Source organism: Lepisosteus platostomus, chromosome 4 (genome assembly GCF_059453375.1).
Source record: "Lepisosteus platostomus isolate fLepPlt1 chromosome 4, fLepPlt1.hap1, whole genome shotgun sequence".
NCBI classification, from domain to species: Eukaryota; Metazoa; Chordata; class Actinopteri; order Semionotiformes; family Lepisosteidae; genus Lepisosteus; species Lepisosteus platostomus.
Genome location: NC_142614.1, coordinates 7,954,566 through 7,971,212, shown reverse-complemented (window position 1 = coordinate 7,971,212; position 16,647 = coordinate 7,954,566). Strand labels below are relative to the sequence as shown.

The 16,647-nt window shown below is 47.4% G+C and overlaps 1 protein-coding gene across 2 annotated transcripts; it reads right to left on the bottom strand.

The window, feature by feature from the left end:
• Window positions 1-1,342: 1,342 nt before the first annotated feature.
• capgb (capping protein (actin filament), gelsolin-like b) lies at window positions 1,343-12,768 on the bottom strand. 2 transcript variants are annotated; one of them, XM_088628088.1, is made up of 9 exons: window positions 12,639-12,768; window positions 7,765-7,957; window positions 7,334-7,488; window positions 6,746-6,907; window positions 6,440-6,589; window positions 5,676-5,762; window positions 4,580-4,712; window positions 3,515-3,606; window positions 1,343-3,026 (listed from the first exon to the last, which is right to left on the bottom strand). In XM_088628088.1, the coding sequence occupies exons 2-9, from the start codon at window positions 7,955-7,957 to the stop codon at window positions 2,961-2,963; spliced, it is 1,038 nt and encodes a 345-aa protein (XP_088484214.1). In that variant the 5' UTR covers window positions 12,639-12,768; the 3' UTR covers window positions 1,343-2,960. The 2 variants fall into 2 exon arrangements, with proteins under 2 accessions (XP_088484214.1, XP_088484213.1); XM_088628087.1 differs by lacking the exon at window positions 12,639-12,768 and adding an exon at window positions 12,437-12,583.
• Window positions 12,769-16,647: the final 3,879 nt, after the last annotated feature.

Genomic DNA, 16,647 nt, shown 5'->3' with positions numbered 1-16,647 from the left:
CCGCTCAACCGGAAACGGACTGATTGTCTGACTTCGGGCCCTTCAGTCAGAAATCCTCCGGTTTTCTGCTCTTTGCACTAGTGGACAGCGCAAGAGCCGCGCTGGTCCTGCACAGCTGAGGCATCTGTTTGGAGACCATGACGGGAACTTGAGCAAAAAGCGCTGCAAGCAAACCGTGGCAATGTGGCGCCACCTAGTGCTGATCTTTCGCAAGTGTTGTCCTCGAAAAGTCATTTTTGCACACCATCAGAACGTTAGGTTACACAGTCAGATCATTTTGGTTATTAGTAGCTTATTGATCTAAAGATCTTTTTATTGAAGGAATCCAGGGAACGTGATGCAACAGCATGACTGGGTACTTTGTTTCAGAAACCAGACAGCCCTTCTGTAGAGAAGTGCTTTCTGATTTCAGTCCTCAATGCACTTCCTCATAAGCCTTGTGACCCCTATGTGGCTCATAGGCCACAACTTCCCCCTTGTGCTTTTGAGCCTTTGGTTAGATGCTGTATATGGAGCAAACCCTGACTGTCACACAGCTGTCCCAAAAAAAAGTTCACTTTGTTAGCACCCTGTACTAATGCAGATTTCAAATGGACATTTTATTGGCGAATTGGTGTGTGAACTCAGATATGCATGATGAATGTGAGAAAAGAAGGCGAGCAGTGCTTCAAGCATTGTCTAGAGTACAGTCAGGTGTGACAGTAAGTGTGTGCTGGTGAATCCAGGGTGAGTGTGAGAGGAGAGGGACAGCAGTGGCTCTAGCAGTGTCTACAGTACAGTCAGGTGTGACAGTGTGTGTGTGCTGGTGAATCCAGGGTGAGTGTGAGAGGAGAGGGACAGCAGTGGCTCTAGCAGTGTCTACAGTACAGTCAGGTGTGACAGTGTGTGTGTGTGCTGGTGAATTCAGGGGGAGTGTGAGAGGAGAGGGACAGTGGCTCTAGCAGTGTCTACAGTACAGTCAGGTGTGACAGTGTGTGTGTGCTGGTGAATTCAGGGGGAGTGTGAGAGGAGAGGGACAGCAGTGGCTCAAGCAGTGTCTACAGTCCAGTCAGGTGTGAGAGGAGAGGGACAGCAGTACATCTAGTATGGATAGCAACGTACCTTTAAACATAAGATCATCTTTAAATTATTTATATATCTTCTATTTTGAGTTAAACATGAAAACATAAATAGCTGTCCTTGGCAGAAGCAGTCTGGCATCAGCGGTGTGGCTGTGGAATCTATGCTGAACACCGCGTGGGCAAACAATATATTCACGGTGTGTCGGATTATTTGGTGAAATGCCAGTTTTTGTATTCAGTACATTGCCTTGTATTTCCTTTTTTTTAAAAAGAATAAAACATTATTGAATCCCAACAAGTTTTATTCAGTTCGTACAGAACATTTGTATAATTCACTAGTCATAAAAGCCACATATTCCAATTTAAAAAAATACAAAACCAGAAACGCCGTCTCCCGGAAAACTGACGTGGTTGTTTGGAATTTCTGTCCCATGTTTTCCTTCTCTTCTTGCTGATCTCCAGCCCGCTTCCTGAGGGATCTGATGTCTCTCGGGTTGTGTTCCACCCCGTGTTCTCAGTTACATAATTGGTCTAATTATTTATTTAGCTGCATAATTGCAACACTATTAACCCGGCCCCAAGGAGATTTACAGCTAACCATACCTTGAGGAAGGTATGGTTGTGTGATCAGTAGCAAAACACCCGGAAGACAGGTCCTGTTATCTCATTTAGAAAAGAATTAAGTTGCTTAACTGACAGCGCAGGCTGGGAAAAAGCCCAGAAAACACAACATCCTCTAGGACACGAGTTTGAGACCCCCTGCCCCACAGCATCTCCATACCATTTGAGTGATTATCTAGAGCAACAAACATTAAACCACAATTCACCCCAGTAAATGGTTTCAAGGCACGTGAGATCAATTGTTTTTTTTATTTTCCTGACACTCCTGTAACTACCATTGCTACTGTCTTATACTAATACAGAATGATTTTTATCATAATGGCTTGGTTGACAATTTGCAGGCACATTACTGCAAGTACGTAGTCGCCATTTCTTCTGCCTCTGAGTCTATGCTTACATTTTAAAATCCTGGCAGGGGGGAAGCACTCCGTAGTGACTGTGTTCGTTTTCACACTCCAACATGGTAGTAGCAGACGGATCAGAGGCAGAGAGGCTGTTAAGCTACAGGAAGACTCAAATTCTGTACCCAGGAGTCACCGACATGTGCCTTGGATTTCTCATCGCGGATCAGCTGTTCCTTTCTTAAATGTGTAAACCTTTAATTAAATTTTGGTTAAAACTGCTCCACCTACTCTTTATTTTCAGAATTACTGCTTTTCCGTCAGGCAGTCCTTAACACCTCCCCCCACCAAATCAGCAAATCTGTTTCAACAACGACTGTAATAGTTTACAGATTAATGGCACAGAACCTGCCACTGCAGGAATAATTACTAATGGGTGCATGGTGTTGGAGGGGAGGGAGGGGTGGCTGCTGTTTGAATTTCAGACATGTGTGGATCAGAAAAGCATTCCTTACTGATGGAAGCTCCATATTCTTATTTTAAAAAATCAGGAATCGGCACCCGGTAAGGTAAACCTGATGAATGAGAAGGCTTGCTATGTCACGCATTGTCTTGTGAAAGAAATTAAAAGACCTTCACCAACTTTGGTATGTTTTGCATGCAGCAGTGCGTGGTAGCCTCTCCTTTCCACAGGTTTTGATTAGTTCTTTCAGCCATCAGTGGACAAAAGCACTGAAGCTTTCACGAGTTCTGATTGTGTATTTAGGAGATAAAACTTTCAAAGATCGAATCAAAGTGGTCTAATTGAAGGGATCATTAGGTCTCGATGATGAAGAGCTCAGCTGCAATGAAAAAGCCGGGGACATGGAGGGTACCCCAGTCCTGCCCCGCCCGATCCCTGCAAAAGTGCCCCCCCCCCCCACCAAATGCCCCACCGTTAATTCCAGCTCTTGAAGAACTGCTTGAAGATGACCGTCTCTCTGCCCTGAGGGATGATCTCCACCTGCGCAGAGCAAAACACACACAGGCTGGTAAGAAAACCTCCAAAATACTGTACATACTCTGTTCTGCAACCCACCCACTACCCCACACAGCAAGTATTCCAGAATTCTGGAAAAGGTGAGCTGCCCACAGATCAGCTCCTGTCTCATCCTGCTAAACTCCACCCTTTTTTCAGTGTAACACTTCAGTGCTACCAGAAAATGACTGCGTTCCAGACACTAGAAGCTATTCCTATAAGCCTATAAAGGCTGTACATCTTTTATTACAACAAACCCTATAAGATAGCGACAAGACTCATGGAGCTGTAGATTAGCACTCGTCTGCTCTGAATTTCTGCTTGTGGAAAAGTATTTTGTGCCCTCCCACACCTTATCTCATATCCTGCGACAGTGCCCAAGACAGCATTCCCACCCCGGCCTGAGCCGCCGTGACAAAGCGCGCGCGCGCCGTTGTGTGCGGTCTTTCGGTGTCGTTCCCGCTGCTACACACCTGCGTCTTTAGCCTGGGGTAGCTCATCTTCTCGATGAAGTCATCGGCCACCTTCAGCGCTGCTCTCTTCTCCTCGCCGTTGGCGCCGCTCCCTGCGCGGACAGAACGGGCACCGGTGTCTGCAGTCAGGCACCGAGCAGGCCAGACCCCGCCCGGGCGCGGCAGGCTGCCTTAATTCCCCCCGCCGCCCTGCTCAGTACCTGGGTCAACGGCTGCCAGGTAGCCTTGACATCACAAATACCTTGCTGCAAAGCTGACTATCTCCTTACTTTCCTCTAACAGCACACTGGATTATTCATCATTAATTGCTTAATAATAATTGCTTACACTTTATAGCACTGCTCTGGATGCTCCACTCAGAGCGCTTCACAGGTAATGGGGATCCCCTCCACCACCACCAGTGTGCAGCCCCACCTGGATGATGCGACGGCAGCCATTGTGCACCAGTACTCTCCCCACACACCAGCTCTCAGTTGGGAGGAGAGCAGAGTAATGAATCCAGTTCAGAGATGGAGATTATTAGGAGGCCATGATTGGTACGAGCAATGGGAAAATTGGCCAGTTCGCCAGGGTTACACCCCTACTTGTTACCCTGGGATTTTTAGTGACCAGTCACCTCAGGACCTCAGGTCACCTCAGGACCTCAGTTTTATGTCTCATCCGAAGGAACGGAGCCTTTTTACAGTATAGTGTCCCTGTCACTATAATGGGGTATTAGGACCCACATAGACCGCAGGGTGAGCATCCCCTTCTGGCCCCACTAACAACTTTTTCCAGCAGCAGCCTTAGCTTTCCCAGGAGGTCTCCCATCCAGGTACTGGCCAGGCTCACACCTGCTGAGCTCCAGTGGGCCGCCAGCTGTGAATTGTCGGGTGATATGGCTACTGGCATTATCATTACTGTTCAGAACTTATTCTAACTCATTCCAAGGTGGCACTATTTGGTAGGAGCACTTACTTGCTCAATCCCTGTCTAGCCCAGCCCTCAACCTGAACAAGAGCAAAGGTCACCGGGGTGCTCATGGGATTGCTGGAGAGTTGCCCACTCCCCCCCTCCTCCCCTCACCTTTCCAGATGAAGATCTTGCCGTTGGCCCCGTTGTCCAGGATGAAGCAGTCGTCGCGGAGCAGCTGGTCCTTCTCAAAGGGGCTTTTCTCCGACACCTTTGTCAGCTTCATGGTGCCCGTCGCATCCGAGACCTGTGGACACCATCGATAGATTCACATGGATCCACACAAGAGGTGGGCAATGCGACTTCAAAATGTTGCTGTGATGCACTGCTATTTTTGTGCTTAAATAATACATCTGATGATCTTTGAGATGATGTCTCCGTGCAAGAAAACCACAATGAGAGTGCACTACAGAAGTAAGTATACACAACTGTGCTTAGCAATCATATTATTAAGTTATTTGCTTGAAGCCGGCTGCTCACAGATCCAGCACTCATTTGAATTCTTAGCAATTAGGCCAAGCTTATCGGATGTGTAGGAAATGGAAACTTTCTGAGCAAGACCTTATCAAACACAACTGACTGATGAAAACGTAGACATATGAGCTGGAGAGGAAGCTGTGGGACTTTTTAAAATGTTCAAATTCCAATTATCTTTTATTCTGTGCCCACCAATCTTTGTAATCATCAGTTGTGTCCTTATACTTTACTTAATAACGTTGTTTTATTCAGAATGCATTTTATGTTGCCGGGCCCGCTGCTTAAACTGCCTCTTGGCAGCATCTTGGCATTATTGCTGAAATGCTCACACCATTTCCAACTGACTAGAAGAGGGACACACTAGTAAAGCAATAGTTGTGCGATTCGGGTGGGCAGCTGCGTCAGCATGCGTAGGCTGCAAAGGAACAAGTAATGGGTTTAATCCATGCCGAAAAGAGAAGAAAGAAAACGCAACGTTTCTTCACGGCCGAAATGTTGTGTTTTCTTTCTTCTCTTTTCAGCCTGGAATAAACCTATTAATAGTTGTGCAATTACATTAATATTATTTGAAAGTGATGATACAAACAATGCAAACAATAGGAGTTGTGCTGTATATATGTATATGCATGTTTGAGTATTGTCATAATTTTTCTTCCCCGTTGGATGCATGGCCATGCCCTATGCACACTCACATACAAATCAATAACATTCATGGACATACTGCCCCACCCACCTTGTACAAGGAGGCGGTGTTGGAGGCGTCGGCCTGGCTGTCCTCCTCGGGCGTGCTCTCCTTCAGCACTGGCATTGCCCCCAGCACCTGTCAATCACATGGTGGAGGAGTGGCTTGAGTGGCCAGGCCAGGCAGGAGCCATCGCTTGCGAGTGTGCCACAGTTCCTTTCCCCTTAGTGCTAGACTAATTGAACTAATTGTACTATTGGGATTGCTGAGCCACATGGGGATCTAGTTTCCATTCCCCGTGAGCACGTACTGGTATATGAGCTCCTCATGGTGCACAGGAATTGTAACTAGTTATGTTTTAGATTTATAATTACATGTTTGATGTGTAAATAAGTTGTCATATTGCATTACTAATGCACTAATCTATATAGGTGATCTTACAGCCTATAACATGGTTTCATCACTCTGTTCTCCTCCACACTGATAGCTGATGTGTGGTTTTGACTGCCATTGCATCATCCAGGTGGCTCTTCACACTGGTGGTGGTGGAGGGGAGTCCCCATTACCTGTATAGCAGTTTTAGTTTCCACAAAAACTCAATAAATAAGTGTAGTGGATTATTATTATTATTGTGTAATTTATATAAATTGGTCCAGATGCAGATTAATGGCAATAAATGATTAAAATGACTCAATCATTGGCCTCAGTCACCAGTGACTCCAGTTCAGCCCCAGTAGGGAGCTTCAGTTCCCTCAATCCCAGCAGGCCTAGGGCCAGGAGGGGGTGAGCACACCTGGGGCTCTGGACAGGGTTACCTGCAGCATCTCAGCAGGCTCCTCCCCCTCGCAGACGGCGGTGATCTTGGCTTTGCCGTGCTTCTCGCTGTCTCTGATGAGAGCCGCGATCTCCGTCATCTTCTGCTTCTCGAACATGTTGGCCTGGGAGCCGCTCCATGAAACGATGGCCTGAGACAGACAGAGCGAGAAAGCACAGCGTGTCTCATCTCGTCTCTCCCCTCCCTTCTTCCTCTCTTTCACTCAGCCTCTCTGTTGAGCTCCAGCCGGGTTCCTGGTTCCTGAGAGTAAAGCTCTCCCAGGAATTCACTATCCCACCCCCCTCACCTCTCCCAGGTCCAGTATGAAGCAGTCCCCCTTGTTAAAGCTGGCCCAGCTCAGCTCCACCTCTCTGGCCCGGATGTTCCTCTTGCCCTTGATCTGGTACAGCCGTTGCACAGGAGCCGAGGTAGACTGGGTCTTCCGGAACGCGGACTCCACACCCCCTTCCTAGGACAGAGAGACAGAGGGCTATACGGCACATTCCCATCACCTCCTCTTCCTACAGTTTTGTACAGCCCATTGCAGACCTCTACAAAGTCCCAACCACACTGGTTTCTAACCTGAGCTTTGGAGCTATGGTGACAGTAAGGTATTGTTCCTAGGGACAGAAGATAGGAGGCACTGAGGCACTGATCTGCAAACATCTGACACAACCTGCTTATATAAACTGTAGAGGCTGATCTTCTAGGATCCTTCAGGAAGCAGATCAGGATCAATGGGCTACTGGCTACTGTGCAAGATATGGTCTCTTTTGTTCTGTATCCTTTCTTGTCTTCTGATCCCTTGTGCACACTCCAGCTCCCCTGCCAGGCCTGCCTCACTCCTGACCGCTGGACCCCGACCCGTGTCCGATGTCCGGTCCCAGACACCCACCTTGTAGGTGATCCCGCGAGGAAAGAGCTGCATGAAATCCGTGGACTCAAAGCCCTGGACCTCACGGTGCTGGACGGGCTCCCCACTCAGGAAGTCATCCAGCTGCGTGGCCAGCATGGCACAGGCAACCTGCTCATCCCGAGAGGACTTCTCACCTGGAAATGGGAGGAGAGACACGGATTCAGTGCCTCCCTTATGCACACAAAGCCCCCAGTTTCCCCCACAAAGTCCATTTAAGGGATGATGACAGGGTAACATCGGGAGTTGCTTTATTACACTAAGGGTGGTGGGGGTGTGGAACAAGCTGTCCAGCAATGCCGTGAAACGGGATGCTCAAGGATCCTTCAAGAAGCATCTGGTCGAAGTCCTTGGCTCGGAACGGTCTCCCGCAATGCTTTGGCACTCCTCCATTCCAGACGCGCCGCACTCACCGATCCACATGTGCAGGGTGCTCTCGCCCTCGGGCTTGTTGCTCAGAACGAGGTAGGCATCCCCGTTGAAGAAGGTGCCGAGCTCCTTGGCGGCGATGGGCACCGCCTTCAGCTTCTCCACGCGCCAGGCGTGCAGGCCGGGCTCACGGGCGCTGGGGCCGAACTGGCCAGGGGCTGCTTTCAGAGGGAGCATCTGTCCCAGGGCAATGGGGAGAGAGAGAGAACAGAGAGGGGCAGGGGTGCAGACAGGGGAGACCCGGACTGTTAGAAGACCTCTTTACTGACTAAAAGAAAGTTGAATAAACTCGTGCAAATAAATTGGACACTCATGCATTGACACAGCATCTGTGTAGTTTACTATGTCCGCTAAACCTAAAAACAGAGAATTGGTTAGAGGGTCAGAAGTTTGGAAAAGGAAAGGTTTCAGAGGTTTGATTTGTGAGGTGGCAGAGGAAGAGACAGGAGAGGGCTGAAGAACAGGAGAGCAGCAGAGGGAGAGGGTGGGGAAATCTTGCGGATAGGAAGTGGGAGAGAGGGATGAGATGAAGGGAGAGATCAGAGCACAGGCAGGAAGGTAGGAAGAGGCACTTTAGTGGGTCGTCTGAATTAGGGAGTACTGTGGGTCATAGGGCAGGAAGAGCACAGAGCTGTGCAGAGGCCCTGCAGAATCAGGACCAGGACACCTGGACTCTGGACTCTCTCCAGGTGGATTTGGGTGACAAACAGGTGATCTGGGGGGTCAAACCTGGGAAACCTGTTGCTAATTAGGTCTTTCACACACTCGCATGTGTCCAGAGGCAGGTTATATGGGGTTCGTTATTTGGAAAATCACCCATTTGTTCATTCCTTACTGAAATCAAGGCCAACAATCTTGAAACATATAGCACCTGGCACCCTATTGTAAATAGCAAAAGCACCAGCAGCAAAAAAGACATGAACTGGAAAAAGCCCCTTTGCAATGGAAGTCTAATGGGTATCCCTGTAACAGGAATAAGAATTGAAGGTGCCTAACCTGGGTTTTACATGACGTTGAATTAACCGTTATGGTTCATATGCACAGAGCTTATAAACATATAACATATACTGTACAACAATAATACAGTACACAACTGTATTATACCATGATACATAAAAACATGTAACAAAATCACTCAGTCAACTCTCAAGCCTGTACCATGAGATCAAAAGACAGACAATCAGCTGGTAAAGTGTATAAAGCAACCACAATAATAATAAGATCCCTATCTGCAAATAATCTTTTCATTGCTCACCAATTGAATGCTTTTAGGTGTAAATGAAGCAAATGTTCTCTTATTCTTTATAGAGGGGTCTGGTACCTCCTCCCAGAGGCTAGGAGAATATATTCTAAAAAGAGTGGAAGAGAGGGCTCATCTAAGATTTTATCTGTGAGCATTTAGAAAGGCAACCTGTTCTACACCAGGATGTCTTTAGAAATGATATTTACATCACTAGCAGCAGGTTAAAGAGAGAAAGCGATGGCCTGAATGAATGTCTAAGAATGCAGTAAAAACTCTTCACGCCGCACAGTGAGAAATATATAGTGTGGTTCACTCCAGAAGCACAAGATCAAGCACGTGTCCTTCTCGGGCGAGGACGCAGATATGAGAGCATTTCTCAATCAGATGAAAACCACAGATGGAGCAGTACGTCTTGCTCCGTACTAAAATGACACAAACGTTTACGTATCAGGATATGAGCTGTATTACTGTTGGTAGCCTATATATTCTGGGACATGAAATTGATTTTTTGTTTTCAAGAAAAAACTGGTAGAGCACCGTCTAGTTAGCGAGTCTCGGAGTCTCTGAGAATGTGCTGCGATGAATCAGGAGAGTGTAAGACCACGAGACCCCAGCCTCCAGCATGATAAGAGGTTTATTTATTTTCCTCTTCTGCAAGTTTGCACCAGTAAATGCACCAGTACCATAGTATTAGGGTGTAGTGTCGTGAGTTACCACCCTTCGCCACAGTGTGAGCTGAACTCATTTTTTTCACAGTGGAATAACCAGGCTTTCACTTGGTTTTCTCAGCAGCAAACCCAATAATAAACTACGGTTCGAGGTCAGGATGCCTTCCCCCTAACAGTTCAAAGGTGTAACTACAGTGAAACAAAAACCTCACATATGAGACCCCTACCAACGTTCTGGGCGCGTTGGGCCACTGTGCATCACCGGCATCAGCATCCGCATGACAAGGCGCTGCCAGCGTGATGCGCATGAGCCAGCGATGAGAATCACTTGTACTTCCCTCTGCTGTGCGAAACCCAGGTCAGGGCAAAGTGTCGTCTCTTGCAGGGCCTCATACCGGAGCAGAGCATGAATACAATCCTCCATCCCTCATTATTGCATACAGAATAATTCACAGTACCCAAGCCAGAGGTGTACAGACATGCCTGCAGAATATTAAGTAAATCCATAAGCATCAATAATTCATTTCGACACATAGTGTATTGTGTGGACATTGCATGTCAGAGATGGCCCAAAATGTGGTCTCATTATGTGCCAGGTAGTAGTGGGTTCATCATGCCTTCTCTTTTAATAGTGCACTCAGGAAGGGATCGAGATGGAGACATGAAGGACACAGCTCGACAACAGGTCCAGAGATGAATGACTACGCAGGAGAGCCCGCTAGCAGAAGACTATCACCAACAGGAGCTGAACCACTCAGGACAGTCGTGCATTTCCCATTAGGAGGGAAACGAAGGAGGGAAACACAAGTGACTAATGAAAAACGAGCTGAAACAACACGCTTGCGATCGACTCAAGGCACTGCAAGTCAGTAATCACGTGCTCTCTAGCGGCTGTTCTAGAAACTAGAAGTATGGAAGTGATGGTCACTCGACTCGCTCCATCAATCACGTGGTTCAGCATGAGAACAGCTGAAAGTGCTTCATGTCAATCGACGTCAGTCAGTTGCCGTTTACCCCTCTTTTTGCACATTTCGGGGTGAAAGTGCCTAGGCCCCCGGGGCCTTCTGAAAACAATGGCCAGGAGGAACAGCGATACGATGCGTGTCCCTACACTAACGACTGCAGGTCTCCCGTCACATGATGGAAGTGGTTTGTGGTTTGGGGCCTTGTGATTTATTTATAGGGTTGTTAGTGACAATGACTTAGGCGGATGAAACCAGTGTCACGCTCTCATTGGACCATCGTTGGGGGGGGGCAAACAGCAGAGCCCCGTGCAGCATCACTTCAGCTCACAGGGGGTCTAACAGAATCTCTCGCTGGACAACAGTGCGGGCAGTAGCCGCTTCAGTGGGCAGGCCTACCAGTTGTGCATGGGGCAACTGCAGGACTCCGGACTAGAGCTGCCTCTTCCAGTCCGCTTAAAACTTCACAGAGTCATCTCCTCCCTCCTCCCCCTCCCCACCTCCACCGCAGTTTCGCAAGCAGGCCAACGGCGAGGACAGCCAGGGTTTGAATCTGGGCAACGCCCTTGCACAGGAACGCTGATGTATTAGGCAAGTCTCCTTGGAGACGGCATGACTCACAGCAGCCCGGCCTGGGAAGCTGAGGAAAAGGAGGCTGGGACTGACTGCGCAGGATGGACGCCATGCTTTAAAACAATGATCAGCCTCAAGTGGACAATGGCACAGCTCACCGTGGTATGGAGAGTGGTGTGTCCTGTATCAGGACACCGTATGGATTTCTTTAATCACCCCATTTGGGAAAGTGGCTGTAATTTGCTTGCGTTCTTATTTTAGGAGCAATTTTGTAAATGCACTGCACAGTTTAGAGTTTAGCCCAGATACATGCCTGAACAGATCCAGTTGCTTAAAAAAATAATTTGAAGTGAGTAAAAGGAGGCTTTGTAAGTAAAGTATTGCCACAGACACTCTAGAGACACTCCTATATGCCTACAGGCGATGCAGTGACAAAGGCAGGGCAGAGCAGGGTAGGTAATGAAGAAGGCAGATTGGGAATCAGGGCCGCCATGAGCTGAAGAATCTCAAAAATCATAATTTTCTGAGGATCTGTCATACAAACCCCTCCAGCACAATGATCAAGGGATGTCACTTTAACACAGGGCTTGATGTCCACAGCTCCGTTTTGTGTGAGTTAGCGTTGTAAAGGCAAAATGTCGCTGCCAAAGGCAATTTCAAGTCTTTTTTTTCCAAGAGCAGAGGCTCAAATACTCCCATCAAACTCCCCCCCCCCCAAAAAAAAAAAAAACTTCCAAGTCAATTCCACAGAGCAGTCATTCACAGCTCCTTGGAAAACAAAAGCTTGCTAAGAACCAGCAGTCCTTCCCCTTGGCTGCTCCATTGCTTGAACAGCAGATTTTCCTGCACAGAATCATGACCCAACCTCTCCCCCGCTCCCCGACACCGCTCTGCTTCATGACCACAGCTCACCGCACCGCGCGCCAGCTCTGGGTAACTGGAGCCCAGATGAAAATGAAAATGAACCCCCGGGTGCTTTGTGAGGCATGAGCTACCCACCTCTGATAAACTGGATAGAAATAATTAACCTGCGCAGCGAAAAGAGAGCGAGAGAGACGGAAAGAGGGCAGATCTTTCAGGAAACTTTTCAACTTTTTTTTTCTTTCTGAGCACGCAGCAAGGAAGAAAAGCAGCTGTCCGGAGGCAGAGGAGAAAATCGGAGACGCATAGAAAAAGACACGGAGGGAGAGAGGAGTTCCTGGAGTCTTACCTTGCGAGTTACAGCGTAAAGCGGAGCTACGGGACAGACGAGCTGTGTCGAGCGGACTAGCTGACAGGCAGGGAGAGAGGGAGGGAACCTTCTCTCAGACAAGTTTCCTGCCTTGATTCATACTCACAAACCCCCGGAGCCCAGCCCCCTTCAGCTACTGAGCCAGTGGGAGAGCAAGAGAGCCGACGATTGCAAAACCTGCCTTTTCGTTCTGTTTCTCGTTCTCTGCGGTCTCCTCTCTGCCGGGCCGGTGCCCCTTTTGTGTCAGTTCTGCCTGACAAGTCTGCTCGCCTTGAACAGACCCGCTGTTCTTTTCATGGGCTGAAGGACGGGTTCCAGGAAGAAGTCTTCCCAGGAGGAGAAACGTTGGTGGTGGAATGCAGGCAGGCGACCGTGTGTGTTTCTGCGTGTGATCTGGGGTGGGGAGCCAGGCCAAGCAGAAACACCTGTATCAGTAACTGTATCAAAACAAATGGCTTTGACCCTGGGGCGGTGTGCATGTCACACAACACTGAGCACCAAAGGGAGAAAGCTCAAACCAGTACTGGAAGATCTGGTATGCGGGTCATGTTGCTCCTGATAGCTATATTTACACCAAGGTGCACAGGTGTTGTGTAATGAACCCTCCACTTTGCTCTAAAGGACATCTGTGATAGATTTAGCACTATCAGGATCAAGAAGCCACAGACCTGAAAGTTGCACAGCACAGCAGAGGGAGAGATTAATTACGGCATGAGACCAGACTCCAGTAAATCAGAGCTACGCAAGCACTGTCCAAGATTGCAGGTAATTACAGAGCCGTGATTCGGGCACACAGCCAAACCCTAAAGCCATGCAGCGCACACTCCACTGAATTCAGCCCACTCACTGACTCTGCATGGTTAAACAAACACTGAACCTCAATCGCTTGGAATCACCTAATGCCTACAGTCCATCCTGGACCTTGTGCGCCCACCTGCAGTTCCACACTGCTTTCTCACCCCCTCCACTGCAGGGCTCTAAGGAAACCATCACTTTAATCATTGTATGTTCAATGGGGCATATTTAGTCCCTGAGCTTGTTATGGTGATGTAATGTCATAACTACTTTGATAGCCTTTAATTCTCCAGCTAAATTCACTAAGCAGTGCACTGCCTGCACTGCTTCACAATACGTATTCAAATTGCTACCTCTGTGTAGAAAATACGGCTTAGTCATCCCTGACTTTCATTGCCCAAGAGGTCTGTCTTGTCCCATATACTGCTTAAGCCTTTTATTTTTAACTCTGTCGCCTCTGTTTCCTCTGTTTTAGATCAAATGCAAGACGTGGCAAACAACTGGCTGATGACTTTTAATCTACACAAATGCAGTGTTACAGGCAGGGAGCACAAACATAAACCACAGGTATAAAAATGGAAACTGTTCTTAATGAAAAAAAATGTATGTGTGTGGACACAGCCTTCAAATCTTCTAGTCGGCAAACAATATTATTAGATAAGATCAGATCACTTTATTATCCATATACAATTGCTTGTATTAGGTATTTGTCTTATCACATACCCCAGCTTGCTCTCCATGAGACACACAGACAGGGAGAGAAGCTGGGGGTCAGAGCGCAGGGTCAGCCATTTATACGGCACCCCTGGAGCAGTTGGGGTTAAGGGCCTTGATCAGGGGCCCAATGGAGTAGGATTCCTCTGCCAGCCACGGGATTTGAACCGGCAACCTTCCAGCCACAGGTGCAGATCCTGAGCCACAGAGCCACTGCAGTTTAAAGTATTACCAGAAGGGCCCTATCTGCATGTAAGCATTACTTTAGTTTTCCAGGGCTTGTAAGGCGAGGGTAAGGTGAGAGTACTTCTTAGTATTGAAATTGAAAAACCTTTCTAGTAACCTACAGTAAATATTGTAACGCAACGGGGGTTCAGGCGGGGGCCCTTGCCGCAGTAGGTCGGCCCCGCACATCCAGGGGCTCGAACCTGGGACTCCCACATCACTCAACAAGGACCCAGCCCGGTGAGCCAAGGAGAGATCTCTCTACAGCCCAGTAGCTGTAGTCCTGCTATCACAGGGAAGGGCGGTGACGTCACCTGCTCTGGTAAGCCGGCTCTTACACAGTACCTGTCGGCCATATGCGTTACAATATATTATAACACTTCGCTGGGGAAATCTTACAGGTTAGCAGGGGTTTGTCCTTGGCTGGGTTAAAGTTGCTCTTAGAGTTACTGCTTGTAGTTTTTGTATATTTGGCTAGAAGGTATCTGACTCTCAGTGCTGTGCAGGTACTTTACCATTTGCAAAAACCACAGGTTAGAACCAGTATAGAACAGGAAACCCAATACCTCTTCTCTGAAGCAGTGTTTCTGCATAACCGCAAGACAGACAGTTAGATCCAACCTTTTACAGCAAAACGGTGCATTAACAGCCATGTTAACAGTGATCTCATGCCATCCAACACAGTATTCTACTTCTAGGCTACTGCATTGTAAAACATTATGGAGTTTTCTGTAACTTATTTAAACTGTTACACAAACTGATTTATAGTGGGTGTGTCAGTCCCCTGTGTGTGTGTATCTGGTGATGCGTGTGTAGGTGTCAGTCCTCTGTGTGTGTGTATCTGGCAATGAGCCTGTCAGTGTGTGGGACGCTGTGTGTGTGTGCATTAACCCAAACTCAAGCTTCACATCAACTAGTCACCTGACATTTTTCAATGCTTATTAAATGCTGAACAAAGAATTTAATTTGGCATTGATTAGGGTACAGATGATCACACATTTAAAATGACTTTCAGAAAATGTGATATTGACTTTTAAAACAAACTACCATTGAAAAGGGGACTGCAACACTATTTTTATGTCGGGATTAGGAAGAATCAGCATTGATGAATGCATTTCAAACCACAGTAAAAGTAAAATGGACACAGTAGCTTGTAAAACCTCCAATTTACATAAAAAATAGACTAAATTTCCAAGTAAGTGCAGAGCCATATTCTGCAATTCAGAAAGATGCAACAAATCTTCCGGTGATGTGTAGTGGCCTTATTACATTGTAAGCAAGCAGGCCTGTGAACACATCTCTTTCAATACAATAGAAATATTACTCTTGACTTCAAGATGGTTTTGCTGATAAATGGAACTTGTTAACTTTGCATGCAGATCACGCTGGACACTTTCTGCAGTGGGATACTTGTACTTATTCACTCGTACATCATCATAGTAATTTTACAGTGACTAGTGAGCAGGAAGAGCTGCATCACGTCACAATTATCACAAACTCTCACGCTCACCTGTGGCGAGACCAGCGGTTTGTGATGGGATGGCAACTTTCAGTACTTCCACGAAGTTCACAATTTTGTGCTCAGTTTGAAACTTGTAAATGTTATCTATACCGGCAATCAATGTATATTATTACCAAGGTTTAATAATGGGTCTATGAAATTGGGTCTGCAGTTCTCTTTAAAATAACAGAACTAACATTTCCTCTATTCAACTGGAACCACTACAAAGTCGAGATCTTGCTCGCGGTTGGCACTGGCAGGTGTGGTTTATTTAAAGATACTGTGTGGCAACCAGTGTGCACATTTCCACCCAGCACAGTCAATTTGGCAACAGTGGGAGCTGCAGGAACCTTTTGTAACAGCAGTTACAAGTTACCAGCAGTTACCAACAAGCAGCTTGTTTGCAAACATCTGGATGTTTCTGGGTTGCTTTACCAGGGCTGGAGAATCCCATCATGCAGAAGAAACGGATCCTTCTCATTTCCCCACCTGCAGCCTTGAAAGTACAGCAATCAAGCAGGACATTTCATTTTAATACAGACTTGGTGATACAGGAGGTCTTTATGTCTGGGGGGGGGGGGGGGCATCAGATTTAGAGCAATTAAGCCAGATCATTAACTGTGCATTCAAACTAACCAAATCGTACACCTCAAGATCTACAGTGGTGTAATTCACCAATGACCACTCCTGCTAGAGGCTTCAGAACAGGTTTTCCATTTATTTTGACACTACAAGCAAATTAATCATCGGCAGACTCCATAGTGGTGTCCACGATGTGCCGCCAGCTATCCCCATTTATTTATTTACCCTATTCAAAGGGTTTGGGTCGGCCTCGCTGGGGGTTTCTGAAGTGCCGCAGCGATCGCGCGATGAGGATCCCGACACAGGGGCGGCTCGTGCGATGTCGCCTTGCACGGACCAACTGGGAGATTGGTCGGCAACCGGTGGTGCTTTG

Bases quoted from the DNA above. Each gene is read 5' to 3' on its own strand.
- capgb (XM_088628088.1), bottom strand. From the start codon at position 7,957: ATGCTCCCTCTGAAAGCAGCCCCTGGCCAGTTCGGCCCCAGCGCCCGT. The intron at 7,489-7,764 runs GTGAGTGCGGCG...TCCCATTTCCAG, and splicing joins CACCCTGCACATGTGGATCG to GTGAGAAGTCCTCTCGGGAT. The intron at 3,027-3,514 runs GTGTGTAGCAGC...TGCTCTGCGCAG, and splicing joins ACCCCAGGCTAAAGACGCAG to GTGGAGATCATCCCTCAGGG.